The sequence below is a fragment of the Aspergillus piperis genome, assembly GCF_003184755.1.
Source record: "Aspergillus piperis CBS 112811 unplaced genomic scaffold BO85scaffold_11, whole genome shotgun sequence".
Taxonomy (NCBI): domain Eukaryota; kingdom Fungi; phylum Ascomycota; class Eurotiomycetes; order Eurotiales; family Aspergillaceae; genus Aspergillus; species Aspergillus piperis.
In genome coordinates, this window is record NW_020291601.1 from 446,366 (window position 1) to 462,301 (window position 15,936).

General features: G+C 51.8%; 8 protein-coding genes across 8 annotated transcripts; 4 read left to right on the forward strand and 4 right to left on the reverse strand.

Annotated features, from left to right (window-relative positions):
- Positions 1 to 261: 261 nt before the first annotated feature.
- Positions 262 to 1,827, reverse strand: BO85DRAFT_439269 (uncharacterized protein; the record flags this gene model as incomplete). Its single annotated transcript, XM_025658706.1, has 1 exon — positions 262 to 1,827. The coding sequence occupies one exon, from the start codon at positions 1,825 to 1,827 to the stop codon at positions 262 to 264; it is 1,566 nt and encodes a 521-aa protein (XP_025514678.1).
- A 1,054-nt stretch (positions 1,828 to 2,881) lies between these two features.
- BO85DRAFT_40550 (uncharacterized protein) lies at positions 2,882 to 3,251 on the reverse strand. Its single transcript, XM_025657301.1, has one exon. It carries the CDS (start codon positions 3,181 to 3,183, stop codon positions 2,938 to 2,940), a length of 246 nt encoding a protein of 81 aa, XP_025514679.1. The 5' UTR covers positions 3,184 to 3,251; the 3' UTR covers positions 2,882 to 2,937.
- An 860-nt stretch (positions 3,252 to 4,111) lies between these two features.
- Positions 4,112 to 5,026, forward strand: BO85DRAFT_373903 (O-methyltransferase; the record flags this gene model as incomplete). Its single annotated transcript, XM_025656104.1, has 2 exons — positions 4,112 to 4,168; positions 4,232 to 5,026. The coding sequence occupies 2 exons, from the start codon at positions 4,112 to 4,114 to the stop codon at positions 5,024 to 5,026; spliced, it is 852 nt and encodes a 283-aa protein (XP_025514680.1).
- A 469-nt stretch (positions 5,027 to 5,495) lies between these two features.
- BO85DRAFT_399015 (putative NAD binding Rossmann fold oxidoreductase) lies at positions 5,496 to 6,936 on the forward strand (the record flags this gene model as incomplete). The annotated part of the gene is made up of 5 exons (XM_025657083.1): positions 5,496 to 5,778; positions 5,846 to 5,941; positions 6,003 to 6,406; positions 6,474 to 6,561; positions 6,616 to 6,936. 5 exons carry the CDS (start codon positions 5,496 to 5,498, stop codon positions 6,825 to 6,827), a joined length of 1,083 nt encoding a protein of 360 aa, XP_025514681.1. The 3' UTR covers positions 6,828 to 6,936.
- A 1,078-nt stretch (positions 6,937 to 8,014) lies between these two features.
- On the forward strand, positions 8,015 to 8,960 carry BO85DRAFT_373793 (HPP family protein; the record flags this gene model as incomplete). The annotated part of the gene is made up of 2 exons (XM_025656098.1): positions 8,015 to 8,317; positions 8,382 to 8,960. The coding sequence occupies 2 exons, from the start codon at positions 8,015 to 8,017 to the stop codon at positions 8,958 to 8,960; spliced, it is 882 nt and encodes a 293-aa protein (XP_025514682.1).
- A 590-nt stretch (positions 8,961 to 9,550) lies between these two features.
- BO85DRAFT_422646 (ATP-binding cassette family ATPase ARB1) lies at positions 9,551 to 12,269 on the forward strand. Its single transcript, XM_025657979.1, has 2 exons — positions 9,551 to 10,570; positions 10,631 to 12,269. The coding sequence occupies exons 1-2, from the start codon at positions 9,995 to 9,997 to the stop codon at positions 11,897 to 11,899; spliced, it is 1,845 nt and encodes a 614-aa protein (XP_025514683.1). The 5' UTR covers positions 9,551 to 9,994; the 3' UTR covers positions 11,900 to 12,269.
- Positions 12,270 to 12,687: 418 nt separating this feature from the next.
- On the reverse strand, positions 12,688 to 14,131 carry BO85DRAFT_422651 (TFIIH complex kinase subunit CCL1; the record flags this gene model as incomplete). Its single annotated transcript, XM_025657980.1, has 2 exons — positions 13,723 to 14,131; positions 12,688 to 13,650 (listed from the first exon to the last, which is right to left on the reverse strand). Exons 1-2 carry the CDS (start codon positions 14,053 to 14,055, stop codon positions 12,688 to 12,690), a joined length of 1,296 nt encoding a protein of 431 aa, XP_025514684.1. The 5' UTR covers positions 14,056 to 14,131.
- Positions 14,132 to 14,304: 173 nt separating this feature from the next.
- On the reverse strand, positions 14,305 to 15,604 carry BO85DRAFT_40639 (E2 ubiquitin-conjugating protein UBC1). The gene is made up of 3 exons (XM_025657331.1): positions 15,177 to 15,604; positions 14,806 to 15,110; positions 14,305 to 14,753 (listed from the first exon to the last, which is right to left on the reverse strand). The coding sequence occupies exons 1-3, from the start codon at positions 15,435 to 15,437 to the stop codon at positions 14,579 to 14,581; spliced, it is 741 nt and encodes a 246-aa protein (XP_025514685.1). The 5' UTR covers positions 15,438 to 15,604; the 3' UTR covers positions 14,305 to 14,578.
- Positions 15,605 to 15,936: the final 332 nt, after the last annotated feature.

Consider the following 15,936-nt stretch of genomic DNA (forward strand, 5'->3'; position numbering starts at 1 on the left):
ATACTTGAATAAAATTCAAAGAAAAGAGTCATAATATTATAAAAAGTGCAATAACAAACTAATATCCCAAGGCGCCACTCAATGATCCTTTATATAACCAAGTAATCGTAACATCGTGTCTCATCCTATCCTGTCCTGTCCTGTGGTTCCCGTCCTTCCGTCCGTCAATGCTGAGTGGAACAAAGGAAAAAAACCAACGAACAAAAAGTACTAATAATCAGAAGAAAGAGAATGAAAGGGTCAATGACGGAGTATATGTAATCACGCCCTTTTCACCCTCTTCGGCTTCACAATCATCTCCAGCTCCCTCAACGGCTGATAGACATGAGCATGCCACCACCAAGGCAATGGATCCAGCTGGGAGAACTTCTGGTTCTTCCAGAAGAACAGGAGCTTACTGCCCTCGTTAAGGGCACGATCGACCTGTTTCCCCAGCGATCCAAATACCTTCACATTGGCTTTCTTCGCAGAGCGAAACAGACTGAATCGTCGGCGCGGAGGCGTAGTGATATCGGGCTTTGAGGAAGCAGACGCAGTCGCAGCATTCGCCGTGCCATTGCCCTCCCCCTCGGCGACACCATTTGTCTGCGGCGTCAATGCCTCCAGATACCCATCCACCAAGGACTTCAAATCATCCTCAAGGATGAGGTACTTGACCGCCGACGCGCCATGCGAGCAGCTATCAATGAGTATCACATACCGCAGACAATTGTCGCTCACCTCCTCATCCACCATCACCTTCAACCGTAGATGCCCCGTCAACCGGGCACCCATCTGGCTCGCAAACCGCTCCATCAGCGCCTGAATCGCCGTTGCGAGCCCGCGGTCCATCGGTGACTGGCCCCAGCCACCATCCCCATCCTCAGCAGGGTAGATCTTCGTTGCCTTGACCTTCCCGGCAACGACCGCCATCTCGGCATAAAACCCCCCCAATCTCGTCTGCTGCTGCAACATCCACGGCCTCTCCCTGGAGATGCGAATCTCGCTGACCTCGGAATAGGTCAGACTAAGAGTCCGTTTCGGCAACATCACCTCGCGATCATCCGCCCTCCGCATATTCCACACTTTGGTCGGCGACCGATGGAGGATCTTATGCACCGCATCCCGAGACAACACCTCGTGTCTCTCCACAACGGGTAACCCTTTCTCGACCAGGAATGCCAGGAACGCTTCCCGGTCCGTTGAGGATTGGGAGAGTATATCCACCATCCCCCGATCAAGTGTGACGCACTTACACCCCGTCCGTGCCTCAACCACGCCCTTCGCGACGGCGTCTTCTTCTCCTTCGGTCTCCTCGCTGCATGGGATCCACACGTCCACCTTCTCTTTCATCACCACATCTAGTATTTGCGCTGCGTAGCCTTTCGTAGTACCGCCAGGGACACCAGTGGTAATGCGATAGTACCCGCTCAGTACCCGGGACATACTCTCCCCGCACGCCACGCCCGACTGGTCATCCCCGCCCACCACTTCGGCCCCAACCACCCGATGGCCGGAGTAATACCACCCGCGCGCGATGGCCAGTCCATACGGAGTGTCGATACCTGTGACGAGGACAGTCCGTGGCTTGAATTGGCTGTCGCGGAGGGCGGCAGCGCGGCGGCGGGCACCGGTCTTGTTGCTGTCTGTCAGAGAGAAGGGGAAGTAGCCTGCTGCGTAGGCAGCGAGGAGGATGGTGTTATCAAGTGGGAGGAGAGCGAGGGAGATAGCGACGCGGAACAAGTGCACTAGGACTTGCAGTTGGAGGAGAGAGCATCGGGGAGTTTGCAGGGAGCGGGATTTGGTTGTGAGGGCGCGGCGAAGGCGAAAAGGGTGGCCGACTGTCATTTTGGTTTATATTTATTTAACTCTTTTTATTGTCTCCAGTGGGTATATGGATAGGTTTCGGGGGATTAGTTTAATTAGTTAAGAGGTAAGTGGGGTTATTGTTGTATAGTATAGTATAACCCCGAAAGCACCAAAAAAGAATCCCAAAATGAAGAAGAGAAATGAAAATGAAGATGGCCCTCTGCGGAGTACCCACGGGCGGGAAATTCTCCCTATATTATGTACTCCGTTGTATGTGTCGCGCGAATGCAAATGTAATGTGCGTCTCTCTGTGTGTGTGTGTGTGGAATGCTGCAAGGCGACCACGTCAGCATAGGATACGCATTTGTGATGCGAGGCGGGCGGCGATGAATAGATAGATAGATAGATAGATAGACTAGTAACTAGTAGTAATTAGGAGAGAGATGTGTTGGGTTGCTGCTGATGCCGAGTGTCAAAGTAAGTAACTGGAGTGAGGTGGCTGGGACTGCCAGCTAGCTAACTAACTGACTAGCTAAACAGCTGTCCGTCTATCTTATGGTTTCCACATCGCAAAGTGGGGGATGCGGATGGAGCCTATTGGAAAGAAAAAGCAATATGCGGATTTCACTTTTTTTTTTCTTTTGCCTCGGGCTGGGCTAAGTTGGTGTCTGAGACTTGCATGCGGTTGTAGGGTTGCAGTGCAAGTAGGGATTGATTGGATGGGCGCGGCCGAGGTTAGGTAGGGTAGCTGCTTGGCTACGGTTGCGGCATTCCTTGCCTTGCTACGGGATAGCTAGCCCTGCCATGTAAGTGTCCACTGTCCAGTACGCAGTAGGTAGATAAGAATCGGTAGATGGATACCCAATTCAATGCTGGGCGGGATGTGCTTGTGTGGTGCATGCAGCTGCTCATTAGTGTTTCAGTTTCGGTTTCGTTTCATGTTATGCTATTGTGAGGGAGAGTTGCATTATTGGTTCGTTGAGGTCATTGTATGTGTCATGCATGCAGACAGAAAAGTAAGCACTTGAGAAATGCACTAGATCTCGTGAGGCACTCAGAATAGATAAAATAATTAGGTAGTAGCTAGCTGAAGTGCAGATCTACAAATAAGTAGCTAGCTACTAACTACCTAGTCTTCGGTTACTACTACTACTGCCGGGAAAGTGTTCCTTGGTTCTTACTTTCAAATCCCGGGACGCCATTCAGTGGATCAGGGAACATGTACCCAGATGCATCAAAAGGAAGAAGTAAAGCAGCTGAAAGCCGCTCGCAACCTACCCAATGCAGTAACTGCACAGTGACATTTCCGATCGTCCGTCGGAGATTCCATGGCCGGCGGCGGATGCGGACGAAGGGATAGATCCGGTACGGAGCTCTTTCCAAGCACTTTACCATGGCATCTTCGTATACAAGGCGACTGCCCTATGAACAAGCCTTGAACCTATTCTATGGTGGAGCTTAGCTGCCTGGAGAAAGTTAGATTGATATCACACAGTCAGTAGCAGCCTAGCAAGTTCAATGCGATCCGACCACGGTGGAGATGTAAACGTGGATCGTGGCGTGTCTCGAACCAGGTCGGGTTTCAGGTTCAGAGCGAGTGCTTTGTTTCCACCAGCCCTCAATAAGGGCGCTCTATGGAACCATGCCCTTTTCAATGAGATTAACCTTCAAGGTTGAGCACGGGACTGCTTTTATACGGAACTGGGTCGTATCATCTCCTTCTCGACCAGGGGTACGCCCTCCACGTTTGTATTGTTGAAGTGGCACTTGCATTGTCTCCCTGTTCCTATTCTGCAACCCCCACACACCACACATGGCCCGCACCTACATGGGCCTTCTGGCCTTACCAACGGAGTCTCCGAGATGGGCTGAATTGCTTTCTCGATAAGTCAGATGAGGGGTGAAACTTTATCGCATGGCAGCTGAAGGTCCTGTGACGAATGAACGGGGGAGCCGGGACCACACCTTACTGGACCGATCTGGAGACCGATGTGGTAACCATCTCCGACTACCCGGGATTTGCGATGCCGTGCACCCTTGCGTCCGCCACTAGGGATGAGATAGCATCGCTTATTTGCTCTTACCATTCCATGGATTTCATAATGCGATCATCATGGGTGTGGCCCCCCGCCGGATGGCGACATATCCGCCTTATCAGCTACAACGGTCTATGTTGGTGCCGAATCGACTAGTCCGCGCGTCTTTCAGCGCTCTTAAATATCCTGCTGTCCCTCACACATGGCTTCGGTGTTCACGCTCTCCCTTTACTCTCCCTAGATCCTCCCCATCTCTATCTCCTTTCACGCAGCGCCTGTTATCGACCATGGGTGATAGTGCTACCCCCGAAGCCCCTTCCAACCCTCCTCCGGTTGAACCTTCCGTAAGCTTGTCCCATAGACTTCGACAAGATGCGCTATGATCGGATAACTGACTGTTTTGATAGCGTGAGGAAGGTCGGGAGCTGAAGTTGCTTCACTTCATCTATGACCAACCGAACCGTGACGAGATCCAGGGCAACCCTGCCAAGATCCTGGATCTGATCGAAGAGTTCGGGAAAACGTACCACTTCATGAACATTGGTCGGGCCAAGGGCAAGTTCATCGTCGACATCATCGAGGAAAAGAAGCCCGAAGTGATGATCGAGCTTGGTGGTTATGTTGGTTATTCGGCCATTCTGTTCGGAGATGCCGTGCGCCGGGCCGGCGGACGACACTACTATAGTCTAGAGCTGAACCCCGAATTCGCGGCCATCGCGAACATGCTGCTTGAACTGGCGGGCTTGCGCGATTTTGTTACGATCCTCGTTGGCCGAAGCGATTTGTGTCTCGACAAGCTTTTCTCGAGCGGCAAAGTCAAGCAGGTGGAAGTGATGCTGATCGACCACTATAAGCCCGCATATCTCGCCGATTTGAAGCTCTGCGAGCAGCTCGGCAAGATCGTGCCCGGGGTTTCAGTTGTGGTGGCGGACAACGTGCTCTACCCCGGCAACCCGCCGTATTTGGAGTATGTCCGCAGCACAGTGGAGCAGAAGCGTGAAGCGGCCAAGAAGGGACCGGTCCAGGCGTATGATACAACCGGCCTGCCACAGAAATCATACAGGTCATTCATGGGTGCGGATGCGACTCCCAGATTTGAGCTGACCGGCAACCCGAATCTGGTGTATGAGAGCAAATTGGTCAAACCCGAGACCACACGAGTGAGTTTCACCCGTATTTCCGGGGGAGTGAATGAGGGGTGAGGGGTGGGCATTTCACTGACATGCGAAACCTGTAGGACGCGATCGAAGTGAGCCGATGTGTGGGAATCCAAGAATGAAAGGGTCCCAGGGATAGAAGTTGAGAGATTTGTTTCTTGGTGGCTACCTGCAAAGGCTGGACCCAGTGGCCTCATGAAGCATCGGCTAGAGCGCAGAATGAATTCCGAGAATTGAAAGTGACGCATTGAGACATCGGCTTTTGCCGCGTGCCCCGCCCGACCCAAAGGTTGCCGTCGCCAGGACCTTCCCCCGCGCCAGCAGTCATAAATGGCCACTTAGTTGCCATGGGGGAAAAATAAGGCGGGTTTGCTCCATTTGTAATCCTTAGACGAATATCCATAGCGTATATAAGCAGAGAATCCCCTCCATTTCCCTATTGTCCATTGTTCACTGTCCTCTCTATCCTCTCCTAGATATACCCCCAACCCATCGCAAGTGACACCACCCCATCATGGCTTCAAAGACCTGGAACGTCGGAATTGTGGGTTATGGCTTCAGTGCCAAAACCTTCCACATTCCCTTCATTCAGGAAGTGCCTCAATTCAAGATCACCGCTGTTGTGCAGCGCACCCCCAAGCCCGATGACGATGCCGAGAAGGACCACCCCGGAATCAAGTCCTACAGGACCACCGAGGAAATGGTCAAGGATGAGGGTGTCCAGGTGGTGGTTATCACCACTGCTCCCGATTCGCATTACGCCTTGGCCAAGCTGGCCCTCGAAAATGGAAAGCACGGTAAGCTTCCTGAACAGCCACATGTAGTAGTTGACTTCGCATGAGTGCTGACGTTTTCTTGCAACAGTTGTCTGCGAGAAGCCCTTCACCCCCACCACTCAGGAGGCCGATGAACTGGTTGCTCTGGCCAAGAAGCAGAACAAGCTCCTGGCCGTGTACCAAAGTACGTTCCTTTACCCAATCGCCAGTCCGGAAGAACACGGTCTGATAATAATATTTGGTAGATCGCCGGTGGGATGCCGATTTCGTGACCCTGTCGAAGCTCGTGAAGAATGGCTCTCTTGGCCGTGTGGTGGAATTCGAGACTCACTTCGACCGTCATCGCCCTCAGGAGCCCTCCCCCGATGTTTCTAAGTGGAAGAACAAGGTCATCCCCGGTGGTAGCGCCATCTATGACCTGGGCGCCCACCTCTTGGACCAGGCCGTGCACCTGCTTGGCAAGCCGGAGCGCGTGACTGGATTCATTGGTTCCCAGCGCGAGGTCAACACTTCTGGTTTCGAGGACTCTTTCACTGTTCTGCTCCACTACCCCAAGAGTGTGCTTGTCACGGCCAAGGCCGGTGTTGTCAGCCCGGAAGAGGAGCAACTGCGCTTCTGGGTTCGGGGTGAGAAGGGTAGCTTCAAGAAGGTGAGATAACGGCCTTTCACCCTAGGTGTCGTTCGGTAACACAATACTGATGTGTACTCGTCGATAGTTCCACCTCGATGTCCAGGAAGAGCAGCTCAAGTCCGGTGTGAAGCCAGGTGACAGCGGATATGGCCGCGAGCCTTCTGAGAGATACGGTAAGCCTAAGATTAATCCCTTTGATACAAGGCAACCTACTGACAGTCTGCTAGGTACTCTCACGACCATTCAGGATGGCAAGCCCGTCAAGGAAGTCATGCCCACCGTAGAGCCCCCGACCTGGACGGAATACTACCGGAAGCTGGCGCGGGCTCTTGGTGGAGAGGGTGATCTCCCAGCCAGCGGAGCCGAGGCTCGTGAAGTGATCCGGCTGATTGAGTTGGCTCAGGAGAGCTCGAAGCAGGGAAAGACCCTGGATGTATAAATTTTGCGTAAATAGTGTGCCTCTCACGGGTCATGATTTAATGATGGATAGAATTGATTTTGTATTGTACAAGTGACAGTGTGAAGTTTTAAACTAGTGATTCATTTAGGAGAAATAGATGCCGCAGTGATCCTCAGTGTTACTAAATATTACTCCGTAGTGTGCTCCACTTGCTGCAGCGAAATTTTGACTGTTCTACATAGGCATTACCAAGAATAGACATCCTTATACAGTCTGGTCTCAACTGTGTCTCCAATTCCCCCTCATTTCCCCTCACGAAGGGTTTTACGAGGAAAGGCGCGAGGGTTCGCCGGCGCCATGTTTTTGGGGACCCCAGATTGATCGACGATTACTCAAGTCTGGGCGGGAATGAGGTATGTTACGCGGTCTGAAATCCCGATACCACTACGAGCCTATGAAACATGGGTGATTTGAGGGAAAAGACAACCAGGCTCGGGTAACAGTCGGTGTAATATTACAGACCAGTGACCTCATCGTCAGCTGCTCCGACGCTAAACTGAAAGCGGAGTTTCCATTACCCAACGCGAATATCATGAGTGGCAGAAAGATCCCTTGGACCAGCCAGCAAAAGGGCCTCTGTCCCTCTCTTTCCAGGGCATCAATGGTCATCTCCAACTCAGCACTGCATTCTCGCCCTCTGACTACCCGCTTCCGCGGAGATCCTCATGGTTACAATGTAGGAGACCTCGTTTTGCGTGCCGACTTTTCCAGCTCTCCTCAGTGCTGGCCGGATGGCCCCATCCTAGTATTTTAATCTCGAGGAACCCCATAATGGCCTTGTCCACTCGCTCTTCGTCTGTTTCAAACCTCCAATGGGATTCCTCGGTTTATATTTAGCTTCTCTGTCACCTCCTGTCAATCCACGTAGTCCAAGGTAGGTTTTTGTCCTCGCGCCCCCCCTGACATGGACCCGTCGGGACTCCATTTAATCAAACTGATGCCTGGTCGCTTGATGGGTGTCAATGCATGGCCATAGGCCAAAATTTGCGCCTGTCATTTCTCCTCGAATGTGTGTGCTTGGCTGCCTCTTCATTCGTGGTGTTTTCCGTCTTCAATGGCCTGCTTTTCCATGTTTGACGGCTGTATCTGACTTTATATACATTAGGGTGGCGAGCCGTGTTGCGTGCTTTAAGACTGTCCGGGCTGGTTACCGACAGTGCTGAAGGATGAGTGCGCAGAAACCTCAGTCAGGGTCTCTGCTCCAGCGCATCGACTTCTCTCGACTACATGTGGACATCGATGCCTTCCTCAATCCATATCTGCCGCCTCCACCGTGGCGCCATCTGCCCCGGCCGATCTCTCGGTTCTTCGGGTACAGGAAGACTCTCGCTCCAAAACCCCTGGGGAATCTTGTGATCGCCTTCTGGTCTATGATCGGGGTCTTCTGTGGTGTGCTCGTAGTAGCGGAGGTGTCTGAGCATGTTCCATCATTCAAAGCTCACCATGCCCCAATCATCGTCGCCAGTTTTGTACGTACCTCTTGGGACCCCAGACTCCACCACTGCTTTTCAATATCGACTAACCACCTCATAGGGTGCTGCTGCTGTCTTGGAATTCTCCGCCATCGAATCGCCCTTTGCCCAACCCCGCAATGCTGTCCTGAGTCAGATTATTGCTAGTTTTGTCGGCGTTGTGATAGGCAAGCTCTTCGCGCTGAACGCAAATGCCCACTCTATGCCGCAAGTCGGCGGCGCTCTGGCGTGTGCCATCACAACGGCCATAATGACAATCACAAATACGGTCCATCCCCCTGCCGGCGCCACCGCCCTCCTTGCCGTCACGCAATCCTACGATGTGGGATGGTACTTAATCCCAATTATGCTGCTTGGCTGTGTGCTTATGCAGGCGGTGGCCTTGTTGATCAACAACATTCAGCGTCGCTTCCCTATCTACTGGTGGACGCCGCAGTCTTTAGAACGACCCAAGCCTGATGATACCGAAAGCGCCCGGGAGGCCAAAGAGGGAAGTGTTGCATCCGTTCAATCTCACGATACCTTTCCCGGCGTTCCGACCCATATTGTTATTGAAAAGGGGAGTGTCATGTTACCAGACAACATCACGGTTACGGAGCAGGAGATGGTAGTGTTGAAAAGAATTAGCGAACGATTATAGAACATACATAATACTAGAGAGGTCGGAAGTTGCCTGGGCTTGAAACAAAAAAGCCCCGGGAAAAGGTTTCCGACCAATTAATAACAGCAATTCATGTTGTGCAACAGAGAATAAAAGTCTAAGGTTGGATGTTTGTAGATGAGGCTGAAAGTAGGTTGGCTGGACATGGCCAATTAGTACTACTACTATGCGCGACAGAGTCTCCAGCCAATTATGAATCGAGTCGAATACGGGGATTCACGATGGCTAGTTTGTTTGCTTCTTTACGACTTGCTGCTGGGCATAGTTTATATATAACGCAACGGTGTCATGTAGTGGACCACTTCCGATGCGTTGGTTAATCCCGTATGTTGGAATGATTCATAGTTACTCATCTTCTATAACTTAAGTATCTGGTGGAGTACTGCTGACCATTATCTTGGCCTGCCTTGGGCGCAAGGCTCTGAAACACGTGACTGTGGATGCCCAATGCGGCAAGCGTGCGCCACGTCCCGTGCAGTGACGTCGTGCAGCCAATCAGCGCGAGGCTCAGCCGCCCACTGAAGGAATTTTCGAGGCAAAAACAACCATCCATTCATCGATTCTTCGTTGTCGATTCTTCTGTTCCTACAACTTCAACGGGATTCTCCCTTGTGTATTGAGTCTGAGTAGTATATCTGCTCGTATATATCAATCCATCTGTTCATCTTTTGTCTCCCTTTGAGATCCCCATCCTTTTGTGAGAGCGATCTCATTCGATCACTTGTCTTCTTCTTTTTTTTGCCTGGCCAGCCTATCGATAAGGGCTATCCAAGGAACCACCCCCCACTCACAAGAAGACTTTCGGTCGCCCCCCTCCCACCCCCCGCTATTACTGGTCCACCTTTCGCTCAGGTTCTTTTTTTCCCTTTTCTCTCTCGCCTTCATCGGACAGCTTTTATCTAGGCTTCCTGACCGTCCCTTCCTCTTCCCTTTCCGCCTTTCCTACCCACCACCACCTCCCCCCTCCTCTCCTCTCTCCTCTCCTCCCATCAACCACTCGCTTATTCGACAAGATGGTGTCTGCCTCCAAAGCCGCTCGTTTGGCAAAGCGTGCCGCCGATGGCGCCGACAAGAAGAAGCCCACCAAGGGCAAGAAGGACGACCCCGTCGTCGACGGTGAGGGCGGCGATGACCAGCCTGCCACCACCGATGAGAAGATGAAGGAGGTCGAGAAGTTGACTGCTCAGATGGACAAGCACGGTCTCTCCGATCGTGTCACGACCGGTGTCCTCGCTTCTCTGCCCTCCTCCCGCGACGTCAAGGTCACTTCCGCCTCCCTGGTGTTCCACGGAAAGGTTCTTATCACCGACTCGACTCTCGAACTGAACTTCGGTCGTCGTTATGGTCTCCTCGGTGAGAACGGCTGCGGAAAGTCTACTATCCTCAAGTCCATCGCCACCCGCGAATACCCCATCCCCGAGCACATTGATATCTACCTTCTGAACGAGGGTGCTCCTCCCAGTGAGCTCGGTGCCCTTGAGTGGGTTGTCACTGAGGCCCAGAACCAGCTCGAACGCATGGAGAAGCAGGCCGAAGAAATTCTTGAGAAGGAGGGTCCTGACTCTCCTATCCTCGAGGATCTGTACGACGTGAGTTTTCCCCTCTCCACCTCTTCATCCCGCTTTGCTCTGTTCTAACCTCTTTTGCAGCGTATGGACAAGATGGATCCCTCGACCTTCCACACCCGTGCCTCCCTGATCTTGACCGGTCTGGGTTTCAACAAGCAGACCATCCACAAGAAGACCAAGGACATGTCTGGTGGTTGGCGTATGCGTGTGGCCCTTGCCAAGGCCCTCTTCGTCAAGCCCTCCCTGCTTCTGCTCGACGACCCCACTGCTCACTTGGATCTCGAGGCCTGTGTGTGGTTGGAAGAATACCTCAAGAAGTGGGAGCGTACCCTGATCCTCGTCTCCCACTCCATGGATTTCCTCAACGGTGTCTGCACCAACATGATCGACATGCGCATGAAGCAGCTCCTCTACTACGGTGGTAACTACGACTCTTACCACAAGACTCGTGCCGAACAGGAGACGAACCAGATGAAGGCCTACAACAAGCAGCAGGAAGAAATTGCTCACATCAAGAAGTTCATTGCTTCCGCCGGTACCTACGCCAACTTGGTTAGACAGGCCAAGTCCCGTCAGAAGATCCTGGACAAGATGGAGGCCGATGGTTTCATCCAGCCCGTCATCCCCGACAGAGTCTTCAGCTTCCGCTTCGCCGATGTCGAGAAGCTCCCTCCTCCCGTTCTGTCCTTCGACGACGTCTCTTTCTCCTACTCTGGCAAGTGGGAGGACACCCTGTACGAGCACCTCGACTTCGGTGTCGACATGGACTCCCGCACAGCCCTTGTCGGACCCAACGGTGTCGGAAAGTCCACTCTGCTGCGCATCATGACCGGCAAGCTGAGCCCCATCGGTGGTCGTGTCTCCCGCCACACTCACTTGAAGCTGGGCATGTACAGTCAGCACTCTGCTGAGCAGCTGGATCTGACCAAGTCTGCCCTCGAGTTCGTCCGTGACAAGTTCCCCGAGAAGTCTCAGGACTACCAGTACTGGCGTCAGCAGCTGGGTCGTTACGGTCTCAGCGGTGAGTCCCAGACTGCCCTCATGGGTACTCTGTCCGAGGGTCAGAAGTCTCGTATCGTCTTCGCCCTGTTGGCTATCGAGTCGCCTAACATGATCCTGCTGGACGAGCCTACCAACGGTCTGGATATCCCCACCATTGACAGTTTGGCCGATGCCATCAACGCTTTCAGCGGTGGTGTTGTCGTCGTGTCCCACGACTTCCGTCTCCTTGACAAGATCGCCAAGGACATCATGGTCTGCGAGAACAAGACCGTCACCCGCTGGAACGGTACTATCGGCGAGTACAAGAACCACCTCCGCAAGAAGATGATTTCCGAGGGTGCTGTCTAAAGTACAAACCACTGAAAAAGAAGGAAGAAGTGATTAATCTTCTTGTTTATGATTGGAATGTTCGAGACGACACACATGCAAATATAAAAAAGGCTTGTAAGGGGAAGGAAAAAAGTTTCTCTTTACCGTTACAGGAGAGATGAACCATCCTGATGAATGACATTCGCGCGGAAGGTTATCCGTTTTTTCTACTATTTTTCCTTTTTTTCAAATACCTGGAGATATTTTTGCTCATTACTACTACTACACATTTGGGTGCTTTGTTTTAGATGGTCTGTGTTTCATCTTTTCATACCTTCATCGTCACTCCCCCACACCTAACTAGACTTGAGCGTTTGAGGGTTTCAATCTGATATTATTCCCTTGCTATACTACTTTCAGAGTTACGTAGACATATATACCCATGTAGGATGTCTCCCTCGTATCACAACTACAAATATCTATACCTGAACCCCAATGGTGGTTGTATACTTTGGCAACTATACTAGTAGTAGTAGTAGCAGTATTTATATAGGGCTGGATGGTTAGTACTAGTGAAGGTCGACTTGCTCAAATATAGGGTACTACGAATAGCAGCAAAGCAACACTTACACAATCCAAATACCCACCTTCTAATAAGAAAGAAGACTAATAATAGTAACATTCATGCTTTTCTATCTATTGCGCCTATCTGCACGCTCAAAACAGTAATTCACCAACGTCGTCGTCGTCGCCCAAAAAGCCAATAATAATAGTAACAATTATACTTGAACCATAAAGGTTCATTATTACTGCTATTGCTGCTGCTGTTATTGCTGCTGATCCCCCTCCATCTGCCTCTCCTTCGTCCTTTGCGTGACTAATTCCCCTCCGAAGAGATCTTTCGTCGTCTCACTTCCCCGTTCTAGTTTCCTTTTCTTCGCTAGACGCTCCATTTCGCTTTCTGATGTCCCGGACTCGCCTGCAGCTGCAGCTGCCGCAGCGGCAGCTGCAGCGGCAGGGATGCGTTTCTGGCCTGCGATATTGGCCTTCTCAGGGTTCTGGCAATGGTAGAGTTTCTTGCCGACGATGCGTTTCAGGGTCTTCATGCGGGCTTCATCGGACGCGAAGGGTTTGTATGCTTGGAGGAGGGCAGAGCAGTTTGCGAGGGTGGTGAGGAGTTTCGTGCGCAGGGCGTACAGGGGGTTTTGATCATGGTTTGTTGATGATATGATTGGACCGCCTAGTTTCGTGTCGAGGTAGAATTCAGCCAAGGGGCGATCGGCGAGGAGGAATGCCGAGAGCCAGATCTGGGCTGGGGTGTAGAGGAAGTAGGCGTCTGTGATTTGGGCGGCGGCTTTGAGGATCTCGCGGGTGGAGTGGTGGGCGCGGGAGATGCGGTCGTTCATGGTGTTTGCGGTGGCGGAGGAAGGGGAGAGGGAGAGGAGAGCCCTGCGGAGGTCTTCTGGTGTTTGGGAGGGTTGGAAATGTGGTGCTGGTTGGCCTTGGCCTTGGGATATGGCGCGGAGTTCCATGATGCCGCCTTCTAGGCCGCGGAAGGGGTGGCGCACGTCGAAGGTGAAGCGGAGGCTTTGCATGACGAGGAATTCTGGGGCGATGATGTCGTCGGCGGAGGTTTGGCCGGGGACACCTTCGGCGAATTGTCGTAGGGAGAGGTAGTAGTTGTCGGTTTTGGTGGCGAGGAAGAGGGCGCACGGCATGATTTGTTTCGGGTGGTAGGTCATTGGAGAGTTGGTGAGGTAGAAGCGACGGAGGTATTGGATTGCGGTGGCCTTTGTGATTGGGTTGGGTATGTTAGTATTGGGGTGGAGGGTTTGAGATATGGGAGAGAGGGGACTTCGTACTCTCACGATGGTGGGAAGTGGTGGTTTGTAGTTCTCTCCTAGTTGTATGATTTGTTCGGAGTAGTAGTCCACCACTTGCTGCTCTTCTTCGGGTGTCAAGCACTCGATCTGCTTTTCCTCTGCTGCTTTATTCTCCGCATCGCTTCCCGGGGCTGGTGTCCCTGTTGTGGAGGAGGTAGCTGATCTTCGGGCGTCTTGTGCCCTTCGTAGAGCTGCTCGCACTCGGTCACTCGCGACAGAGTTGGTGGTTGCTCGTAATTGCTTCAGTGATGCTTCGGTGAAGGACCACAGTCGGAACTGGGAGGATGATCGGTATATTTCGTCCTCGATCATGTTGAAAGACAGCTATATAGTGAGTTCACTGTCGCGAAATGTGTAGCTAATGATGGAAGTGCTTGTTGCGCGAGGATTCTGGGGGACGGCGGAAAGTCAAAGCTGATCTGCAGCGGACTTTGCCGCATATCCACGTGCTTATCGATAGGCCCGCTGCCTTGACTTCCGTGCATTACTGGACCTCCACTGCAGTTTGCTGATTGCCTGGATCATATAAAAGAGATGGCATCTATTTTGAAAGCACTATAACTTCAGTCATAACAGGTATTGATTGAGTTAATGCAAGGCTAATAGTATCCTGACTTGAGCTATGCTGCCGAAAAATGTTGAAAGCGAATGGATATATTAAACATGGATCATCACAGCCTGGGATCTGACTGACTTGAGAAAAGAGAAAGGAAATTGTTCTTGATGATGTTTGTGCGAAGAGGTCTCATTCAAGAGAGCAAACCCGACTGAATCGCCTAGCACCGTCGCTATTGCAAAATCTAGACTATCCGAACCGTGTGTCACATCACACCAACTACGGCTCACCAAGGAGCCGCGCCGTGATATCTCCCATGTACGCCTCCTCCAGCTCATAATCTTCCCCGTCCATTCGATCAATGCCATAGTATTTAAAAGCGGCTACAACGCGGTCAACGTCAAATCCCATGTTACAGAATCGGTCAATCAAGTCTTTGTTGTAGCCATCGTATCTGCACAGAAAGGTTAGCCAGAGCATGTTTGATCCTACACACGTGTACATACTTGCTTAAATCCTCTTGTTCCTGCTCTTCTTTCGACTTGATCTCCTGCAGTCGAAGAGTTTCGTCTGTCACACCGCCACTGCCTTCACCTGCATGCCTTCTGGGAGCGCCTGCATACATCACAGCCCACTCCTGAGCAACCCGTGCAAATTCCTGCGGTCTCCGAAGGAGCATCGTGGCGACCTCGGCATCTTGCGGATCTTTGGGTTCGGGTGTGCTGAGCAGGGATTGCAGTGACAGAAGGGCAGACTTGATGGTGAGCACCGGCGACCACGCAGTAGAAAGAGTGTCTAGGCAGATGGCACCCTAGGCAAGTCACTTTGTTAGCAAAACTGGAGATAACCTAACCTTACATGACTGGAGGCAACTCACTGTTTGACTGCTAACGTTAGGATGCCAGACCTTGGTCACAAACTTCATATGGGGAGGTCGAAATGGATAATCGTTGGGGATTTTGATGTCGATGGTATAGGTGCCACCTTCATAGGGTGTTCCTGGAGGCCCTGGGAACGTGCCTCGAAGATGCGTGAGATCATCACCACCGTGCAGTGGTTCAGCCGTGATTTGCGACTGTGTGTCGGCATGAATGTCGGCGATCTCTTTGGCGATACGCCTCGCACGATTGCCAGACATCGTAAGAACAATCTCGGGAAAACGGGTAGCTTGTGTTATCTTTTTTTCTTTTCTGCAGAAACGAAGAAAGTAGGTTTGAATTGTCTGGAGAGCTGAAGGATAAGAATAGAAAAGATCTAAGAACTATGAGGCAATAGTCAAAGCTTCGTCAGCCTCGCAGTAGACAAGTACCGAGAGGGCGAGGAAGTGTAGCAGGTGGTCTGTAGCAGGGAGGTTGAGGCAACGAAGGAACTAGTGGAGTAGGTGCAATCAATACAAACGCTGGAGACCAACGACTGATCTGTAACAGCGTCACCTAATCTGGTGGGGAGTGGACTAGAGAGGATTGTTGAAGTATGGGCGAAAGTGAGGGGATCAATGCTCTCGGCGGGGCGCAAGTAAGCGCTCTATCACGGAAGAGCGCTAAACAATCGAACAAGATTAGATCACAGGGACTTCGTCGAACCCTAGCACGAAATGGGTTCGGGGCTGGAATATGTATTAATGACAGCGGAAATAT

Bases quoted from the DNA above. Each gene is read 5' to 3' on its own strand.
- BO85DRAFT_40550 (XM_025657301.1), bottom strand. From the start codon at position 3,183: ATGGTAAAGTGCTTGGAAAGAGCTCCGTACCGGATCTATCCCTTCGTC.
- BO85DRAFT_40639 (XM_025657331.1), bottom strand. From the start codon at position 15,437: ATGTCTGGCAATCGTGCGAGGCGTATCGCCAAAGAGATCGCCGACATT. The intron at 15,111-15,176 runs GTGAGTTGCCTC...TGACTTGCCTAG, and splicing joins CTAACGTTAGCAGTCAAACA to GGTGCCATCTGCCTAGACAC. The intron at 14,754-14,805 runs GTATGTACACGT...CTTTCTGTGCAG, and splicing joins GAACAAGAGGATTTAAGCAA to ATACGATGGCTACAACAAAG.
- BO85DRAFT_422646 (XM_025657979.1), top strand. From the start codon at position 9,995: ATGGTGTCTGCCTCCAAAGCCGCTCGTTTGGCAAAGCGTGCCGCCGAT. The intron at 10,571-10,630 runs GTGAGTTTTCCC...CCTCTTTTGCAG, and splicing joins TCCTCGAGGATCTGTACGAC to CGTATGGACAAGATGGATCC.